The sequence below is a fragment of the Bombyx mori genome, chromosome 27 (genome assembly GCF_030269925.1).
Source record: "Bombyx mori chromosome 27, ASM3026992v2".
In the NCBI taxonomy this organism is placed as follows: Eukaryota; Metazoa; Arthropoda; class Insecta; order Lepidoptera; family Bombycidae; genus Bombyx; species Bombyx mori.
In genome coordinates, this window is record NC_085133.1 from 7,534,596 (window position 1) to 7,543,596 (window position 9,001).

Sequence of the window (9,001 nt, forward strand, 5' to 3'; positions counted from 1 at the left end):
AAAATTTAAATTAAAAAAAAAAGAAATAAATTTAATAAAAATAAAGTATAACTTCTTACGCGCGTACATAAGTACACGCACCCTTTCTTTTTTTAAATGACTATTGACTTCTATCATCTATTGGTAGTGGGCCTTGTGAGTCCACACGGGTAGGTACCGCCGCTCTAGTTATTTCTGCCGTGAATCAGTAATGCGTATCAATTTGAATGGTGGGGCAGCCGTTGTACTGTAATAACGGAGACTTAAAACGCACGTCTTAAAATGGTTAGCGGAATTTACGTTGTTGATAGCTATGGGTTCCGCTGATAACTAAACACCCATCTAAGCACTTAAAGATACATCAGTCGATATGAGGTCAGTAGACGTTGTTGAACGCGGTTTCGTGCAACAGGTGCGGCTAGAGGAGCAGGCGCAGGTGTGGTCGGCGGTGTGGTGCGCGCGCGCCGCCGACGGACGCAAGGCCACGCGCGTGCTCGACGCCGGCCGCCGGAAGCGGCAGCGACAGCAGCGCCACCACCATCAGCTCAAGAGGACCCGGACCAGGCATCACCACGGTAAACGAGCGCAGGGCTGTGTGACTGAAAATAAAATGTGTAGTCGTAAGGGTCACCACACGTAAATAAATTCAAATGTAATATTAAGAGTCATGTCAACGACATGGGTATAATTGTGAAGGCAAAATTAGAGGTTTTAGCTGGTTGGAGTTCAGCACTACCCGAGCCCTTCATTCTCGAGTGTCCATGAGGGATTTTCCCTTCTGTTTTGCCTGTATATAAAAAAAGTCTTACCACACACGGGCCATTATTATATTGTATTAAAAGTGTATTAAAAGTGTGTAAAAAAAAACAAACATGCCGGTGGCAGCATTTTGTGGTTGTGGCCGGTGGCCCGTGTGCGGCGACCCTAAGGGTCGAGAGTCACGCGCGTCGCTTTTGTAGATTTATCTGTAGAACAACGTTCTACGGGATAAGTATCAAATGGACTTTTTTAAATATGGCAAATGGATTCTTAAGTTGTCATTATTGCCAGTGTCAAGTTTAGAAAATTCTTCAATTATTGAGTGTTTACTACTTTTGTATATACTATGTTCTATGGAAAAGGATATGGATCGAAATGAGATATAGTTAATTTATTTGAGACTGTAATCTATTATGATGAAATTTTAATGAAACTAGATGAGATGAAATAAAGGTTCAGTAAAATGGTGGATATTTATTTACTGAGTTACTTATTTCAGTGGACTTTTTGATTTAATTTTTTTGGTACTTTATTTCATTGGTACGAAAATATAAACTCTTGCATTGATCCCATCATGGTTTCTAATATTCGAAAGTCACTAATATATTTTACAATTACCTACAGGACCTACAACAACGAAAACATCAATCAAACGCGGCTCGGCCACGACGACTAATTATCTCAACAGAAAGCAGGTAATTTCATTGTGCCAATATATCGACGCTTGAAAGGCAAACGTGACTAAGCGACAATAACTGCTTTGTACATAAATGATAGGCAATAACCATATTCGATGCGCAAAAAATATATATTTCTAGGTCTATTAAAATCATTTCAATCCTACAGCTACTAGCTAGATTCTACTACAGCTGGATTCGTTAAAATAAATTTTGTTTTCAGGTATTTCAACTTTAAATTAGTCTACTGTAAAGTCACGCATTGTCGCTTAGTCACGTTTGCCTTTCAAGCGTCGATATATATATTTTTCTTGCTTAAATGGGTAAACGAGCTCACAGCCCACCTGGCGTTTAGTGATTATTGGATCCCATAGACATCTACAACGTAAATGCCGCCTTCCACTTTGAGATATAAGTTCTAAGGTCTCAGTATAGTTACAACAGCTGCCCCACCCTTCAAACCGAAACGCGTTACTGTTTCACGTCAGAAATAGGCAGGGTGGTGGTACCTACCCGTGCAGACTCACAAGAGGTTCTACCACAAGTAAAAAAATAAATATGAGCTTTTAATAATGTACCATAAAGTTTTTATTGCAAGGCTGCGTGGTGTCGGTCTAGCACGCACGAGCACAGTAGTGGATTTACACTAAGGGCAGTTGGGGCAAATTATTAGGGCGACAATTTTTTCAGGGCGGCAAAATTTTGAAAGTGAAAAATATTTTTTTTTGTCTTCACAAGGTTGCTCAATATAATTAATTCATTGTATATATATCCATCCATATATAAAATATAATTAAATCCATTACTTATGAATTATCATTTTGGCACTTTTAGTAAAAATTAATAATCAAAATGATTTTTCTATTTTCTGGAATAAAGTAATTTAATTAGTTTTTTTTAATATGTAATATCATTAAGAGTCACAACACCCTTAGTGCAAGAATTTAAAATTGTTAGAAAAAAAAACCAAATAAAATATTATATATTAACTATAAGTTTAAGTAAAATTCCCAGTATTGGGGCGGATTTTCTTTTCCGGTGCCCAGAAGCGGCATTATGTTTAAATCCGGCCCTGCATGAGCACGAGTAAGGCATGACTGTTGAGGAGTTCGTTTCTATTTGTCCAGGGCGTGTCGTCGGGCTCGAGTCTGATGATGAGGAAACATTACATGGCGCGGCAGGAAAGACGTAAACGCGGCCTCGCCGCTGCCCGGGGGAAACATTCGTCGAGGGGTGAGTTCACTTTGAAACATTAAATATATCATTTGTATCAGTTTGTCAATCGGAATATGTAATATTATATAATACTAGCTGTACCCGTCCGCTTCGCTGGGCATTTAAAATTAACATTATTATTTCTCACCCCCACAAAGATTCTCATCATTAACGCCCCCACAACTGGTGTAGGGATTCTAACACTCATATAAATATTAGCCTATCCATTAAGTACGTGTATTTTCTACATGGATACCAAGTTTCAAGTCAATCGGATGTATGGTTCAGTAGTTATAACGGAACATCCGTAAAAACCACTGTAGATTTATATATTAGTATAGATATAATATTGTTCGTCGTAGTAGTGATGTTGTAACCTAAATCTTCTTTTTAATTTTGAAATCTCATGAACGTTGACGGGTTCGCCCGTTTCTCACGTTGCTCGTATACTATAATTCACTTGATAATAATATGTCAAAGAAGATTAAGTTATGAGTAATACGCATTCAGTACAATCGAAACCGTCGGAAGTATTTTATCTTATTCTTTCGCAACCTAAATTCTATAGATGTGATGTATGTGTTTGTCGCTTTTTTTTTTAATTGAGAACCTACCGTTTACCTCTTCATTATTTTCATTTATTTTAAGGGATTTCATGACCTGGTAACTGAGACCATTAAGTTCAAGTCTTATTTTAATTTTAATGTTTTTTTTTTTTCAAAACTTCACTCATCGCGTTCCCGACAAAAAGGCCCATTATTTTCATTTAAACATCTTTTGGCGGTAATTTTATTAGTTTCACAGATTATGTATGTTATTAATGCAGCACTCAAACGAGGATTTATAGGTTGGTAACCTTTTGCGATATCAGAAATATGTATGGCGTTACTATTGTATTGTATTTGTTGTTGAACAGGAGATGGCGCGTCACACAGTACCGGAAGCCGGGCAATCGCGGCGAGTCGACGGAGCAGCTCATCCTCGATGTCCTCCGCTGATGATGACGAAGATTGCGCCGCTTCTAATTGTCTAAGGCCTACTGGTATATTAACACTTGATTACTTGATTATTTTTAGGCAGCGGCTTGGCTCTGCCCCTGGCATTGCTGAAGTCCATGGGCGACGGTAACCACTCACCATCAGGTGAGCCGTGTGCTCGTCTGCCTAAAAGGGCAATAAAAAAAAAATACTCGGTCTTCTTATACGAAACTAGCTGTACCCGTCCGCTTCGCTGGGCTGTTAAAATTAACATTATTGTTTCTCACCCCCACAAAGATTCTCATCATTAACGCCCCCGCAACTGGTGTAGGGAGTTCAATACTCATATAAATATTAGCCTATCCATTAAGTACATGTATTTTCTACATGGATACCAAGTTTCAAGTCAGCGGATGCCTGGTTCAGTAGTTATAACGGAACATCCGTAAAAACCACTGTAAATTTAATATTAGTATATAGATTTATATCTTAGTATAGATTATTGATGACTGTCGTTACAATAGAGCTGTTTCGTCTTATCAGAAGTGAAGTGAAAACATTAAAAAGTCTTTACACAAATTTTAAATAAAAATAGCAAACGACAAAACAGTTTAGTATCATTTCTCCCCGGACACCAAATTTTTTTATTACATCAAAGAAAATATAAACAGTCAATTCGTATTTTTATATGTGAGGGTAACAGAAAAAAAGTGAATCTAAATCTGGAAGAGTCAGTGATAATGGTAAAATTGGTTGTCCGAATACTAATGGTAGTAGATTTACCCCAATCATTGTTAAAAAATTACTTTCTCACATCACATCACACCCTTACAATTATAGAGACCCGACCCAAAAAATGTGTTTTTGGAAAACATCGAATAAAGTTTTCAAACTGAAAAGACTTAGAGGAAGCGGATGGTGTAAAAGAGACCGATGGATAAGTTTGTCCCTTTCTAAGCTACTTTTGGTCATTTGATTATTAAGAGTCACTGAAAAAGGTCGTTCCAGGTCCATTTTTGAATTAAATTCAAAATCCGAAAATTTCAAAATGGGTCTCTATTATTCTAAAGGTGCGACATTAATGATTGCCCGATGTGGGAATCGAACCCACGACCCTCGGCGCCACAGTCGGGGGCGCTAATTACTGCTAATTTTGCAGATTTAATTTTTTATCACTAATACTTTTAACGCGGAAAGGTGATCATGTATTAAATATTTTCGTTGTATTACAGGTAAAGTTGATTGGGTGCAGTGCGACGGCGGGTGCGACCAGTGGTTCCACATGCACTGCGTCGGGCTCAGCCGCGGCGCGCTGCGCGACGACGACGACTACGTGTGCGGCACGTGCGCCGACGCGCGCTAGCCCCGGACCGTCAAGCGAAAATAGCTCCTATAGTGTTTCGTGTAAAGTGTTAAAACGAGTGCGCGCGTTGGACTTCCAAAAGAACATCGATTCGATTGAAGCCATTCAAAATATATATATCGACGCTTGAAAGGCAAACGTGACTAAGCGACAATGCGTGAACTTTACAGTAGACTAAAGTTGAGATACCAGAAAAAAAATCTCTTTTAACGAAACCAGCTGTAGGGTTAAAATGATTTTAATAGACCTAGAAATATATATTTTTTTTGCGCATCGAATATGGTTACTGCCTATCATGTACAAAGCAGTTATTGTCGCTTAGTCACGTTTGCCTTTCAAGCGTCGATATAATATGTACATAATTCTGTGTGAGTTACAGTGAATGTTTCTCTAATAAAATTTGTACAGTGAAGACGTGTTGTAAGTTTTACTTGTATGTAATGTAATGAGAGCGCATATGGTTGTATTGTCGAGCGAATTATGTTAACGTCTTACAGCGGCGTTCGTATTCGCTCTAAATAAAGGTACACGTGTACTTGAGATGTGAGACAAATCGTTGAGACAACTTTGATTACGTGAAATTAAATACACATAAACACATATTCGCTTTATATTGAAACGCAAACAAAACTAGGATCTTTAATATACTAAATAAGGTTTGAAATAACAAAACAGATATTGCGCATGCAACCGGTATTCAAAAGTTTAAGTGGTGAAGCCTATTTCCTATATTTTCTTGGAAACATCATGATATCCAATTTTCGTACTTCAGAAATGCTAATATACCGATAGAGGCAAATATGATGGAATTTTGTTACTGAATTTAAATTGAACTTAAAGTTTATTATACATAGCTCACCGTGGAGGATAGTGTTTCAAATAAATTTGCACCCATGCGTGCAGCACGTAATGTAGTTTATACATAAGACTATATACAAAACTCTTGGTTTAAAGTTCTATATAAAATACACAATATGATTGTCTCATTTAAAAATGAATTGGTACTGTTATGTATGTATTTGTTTATAAAAAAACAAACATCACAAAACTTAAGATCTTGAACGTAAGATTTAATTTCTATTGTCTATTGAAGTAAATTAACGCGATAAGTGACGTGTAAAGTTGCAATCTTAATTTTAACAATTTTAGATTTTTAATAGCGAACAATTTCCATCCGATTTCAATATTACTTTTGCGATTTGTTTGATCACAAAATTTAATAAAAATAAACGAAATATTTATTCGATTATATTATCAGAGGCAGTTAAATTTAATTGTGATTTTATGACTAGTATGGTATCTAACGACCGGTCCATATAAAATATCCCATGCAAATTTTGGTCGAGCAGTGAAATTGTCACTTGTAAGAATGCATCATTAAACAGAAAATGTGTTTGCTCTTAGTCTAATCTCTAATTTGGTTTGTTCGTGAAGAGACCACAGATACAGGGTCTTAGATAATTCAGATCGTATGTCTTCTTCGATAATGTACATAAATACAAGTTTTGAGAATTCACTCATTATGATGTTTGATCTTCGAAAAACAAACTGTATCGTAATAAAATATGTTTTTAAGCCAAATTACGAGGTTTTTAGTAAAACACTGGTTTTGGTAACTTCAATCTGATTATTTGATACAGCGTGAAATTCACAGAGACTGTTTCCTAACTAATTTTTAATTTAAATTGTCGAAACCTTCGAATATGTTTAGATCCTGTATAATAAATCCTAATCGTAAACTTGTAAAATAATGAGAATTTAATAAAAAAAATTTAAGTATCAATTATTATAGATCAAATGTAATAAAGAACAATACACTGAACTGTTTCATTAATAGAATGTTCGAGTTTTTTATCGATGTTGTCAATAATGTGTTTAGACAAATATATGTGTTAATTAAATAATAATAAAAAACAAAACTAGACAAAACTATGAAAATGTTTCGGTGTTAGTGATATATCAAATTAAATAATTACAGGTAGTTTATTTTTCATCTAATCCAGCCGTTTTCAATAGGTGAGGTTCGATTTGTGTGTTAAAAGTAAAATATTTTCCCTAAACTACGAAGTTTTTGTAGTTTGAAAATACAGTAGCTGTTTGCATTATCCCTGGTTGACTATTGAAAATTTGTGACAAACGTGAACTTGAATGAAATGTTTGACAAATTAACTATACTGATTTCAGTGTAAGAAATACGACAGGGCAAGAAGTTGTTACGAATTGTTTTACAAGTCCAGGCTTTTTACTTTATAAACACGATTATTTAAGAGGTTCTGGATGGTTCTGGATATTTCCGTATGGTTCTGGATATTTCCGTATGGCGACGAATGGACTGAAAATTGCGGGTTAGAGGTTAAGAATTGCGGTAGGCAGCGGCTTGGCTCTGCCTTTGGCATTGCTGGAATCCATGGGCGACGGTAACCACTCACCATCAGGTAGGCCGTATGCTCGTCTGCCTACAATGGCAATAAAAAAAAATTGCAGTCAAATCTACCCTCTTTCTGGTTATTATCACAACTCGATGACTATACCGACAATATACCGGTAAAAACCAGCTAAACAATAGTGTTTATATTAGGCCATATCGTGATTGAGAACGTACCTAATGTTTAAATAAAGTCGACAGATTTAAATCGTGTGACTGTCTAGAGCGAATATCGACTTTTTATCGATACATTATCGAGATATGAATAATTCGGATCTTTACATCGATAAAACGTTTAGATATTTCGAAGACGGTAATGTTAAGTTATGCTTACATATGGGTCTCAAATATGTATGGAATCGTTATAAAGAAGGTATTTACCAATTATTCGGATAGGTAATTTAAAATTTTTGATTATTAGCGATGGAAGAGGACTAGGTTGGTGAATCGATAGTGATTCGACACGATTCGGTCTAACTCTATGGTTAAAGTAATTAAAATTTTCTATTGTGTATAGTCGAAATTTGAAACGTATCATTTGGATTTCACGATCTGGATGCGGGAGATTGTGTTTAGTAAAATCGATATTTTTGAATTGATACTAACCAAGCGTGTTTGCAGAGTTTGAAGAGTTTTGTAAATATTTTTTTAAAAGTCAGCGAAAGTTTTTAATGTAATGAAAAAAGTTTTTTTTTCTTGTGCAAGAAACTGATAGTTTAAGTAGATCGATACGTGTGCCTGTGAGTTTGTGCGTCTGTTTGTCTTTCGATTCGGCTCGGTAATGACTGCTTAATAGCTTTTTTTTCCTAGGTTCAATCAAGTATAAATTATCTTATAAGATGAGAAATCTATTCGTATAGTTTTTGTATTGTGTTTTATTAATGTGTACTATTTTAGATCTAATTTTGTTTTATAAAATTTGCTATAGAAATTTATTGTTTATCGATTAGTAAATCGATTTGTAAATTAGTCGAATGTAATTTTAATCGCACTGAGCCGGGTCGAATCGATACCGGAAGCAGGCTTCGCAATCCTAATACTTTTCTTATTATTATTTTTTGCAGTTGTATTAAAGATGGCTATGTATACAAATGTTTAATTCGTCAACCATACAAATAAATGCACACAAACCATACTGCAGTTTCATTTGTATTATTATGGACCATTGCCCTGTTCTTTATCTTTCGGTATGGCAATCCGCATCTTGTAATGCCGTTGTTGCCAGTGAGGTGAAACTATATCCCAGTAAAATGATGAGATATTTTTAGCTTTGACGGGTAAACGAGCTCACGATCCATCTGGTGTTAAGAGGTTACCGGACTCCATACACATACAGGCTCATAGGTTACTCTTAAGACCATTCGTAAGCCAAATTTAATTTGAGCGAGTTTGATTTTTACTTCACGATGCTATTCCTTCATCGTGGAAGTCATTGGTGAACATCAGTTACAGAATATCAGTTATGTACGTATCTGTTCCATTACTAGATAGGTCTATGTTACAAGTGCATTACAAACGTGCGAACTGACATTACGTCAAAGGAATGTGACAATGCCGCGCAATTCTTTATCAATAAAGGGACGCGGCTCCGGTTCAGGTAGTCAGA

The 9,001-nt window shown here is 36.0% G+C and overlaps 1 protein-coding gene and 1 long non-coding RNA gene across 3 annotated transcripts in view; one reads left to right on the top strand and one right to left on the bottom strand.

The window, feature by feature from the left end:
* Positions 1–8,528, top strand: part of LOC101746976 (lysine-specific demethylase 5) — a 39,903-nt gene extending 31,375 nt beyond the window's left edge. For both annotated transcript variants that reach the window (XM_012697767.4, XM_012697768.4), the window contains exons 27-31: positions 392–554; positions 1,363–1,433; positions 2,543–2,648; positions 3,547–3,672; positions 4,840–8,528. In XM_012697767.4, coding sequence (XP_012553221.2) covers positions 392–554; positions 1,363–1,433; positions 2,543–2,648; positions 3,547–3,672; positions 4,840–4,970 — 597 coding nt within the window. In that variant the 3' untranslated portion in view covers positions 4,971–8,528. The remainder of the gene's footprint in view (positions 1–391; positions 555–1,362; positions 1,434–2,542; positions 2,649–3,546; positions 3,673–4,839) is intronic.
* LOC134201545 (uncharacterized) overlaps positions 1–9,001 on the bottom strand; it is a 358,050-nt gene that overhangs the window by 283,250 nt on the left and 65,799 nt on the right. The window lies entirely within an intron of this gene.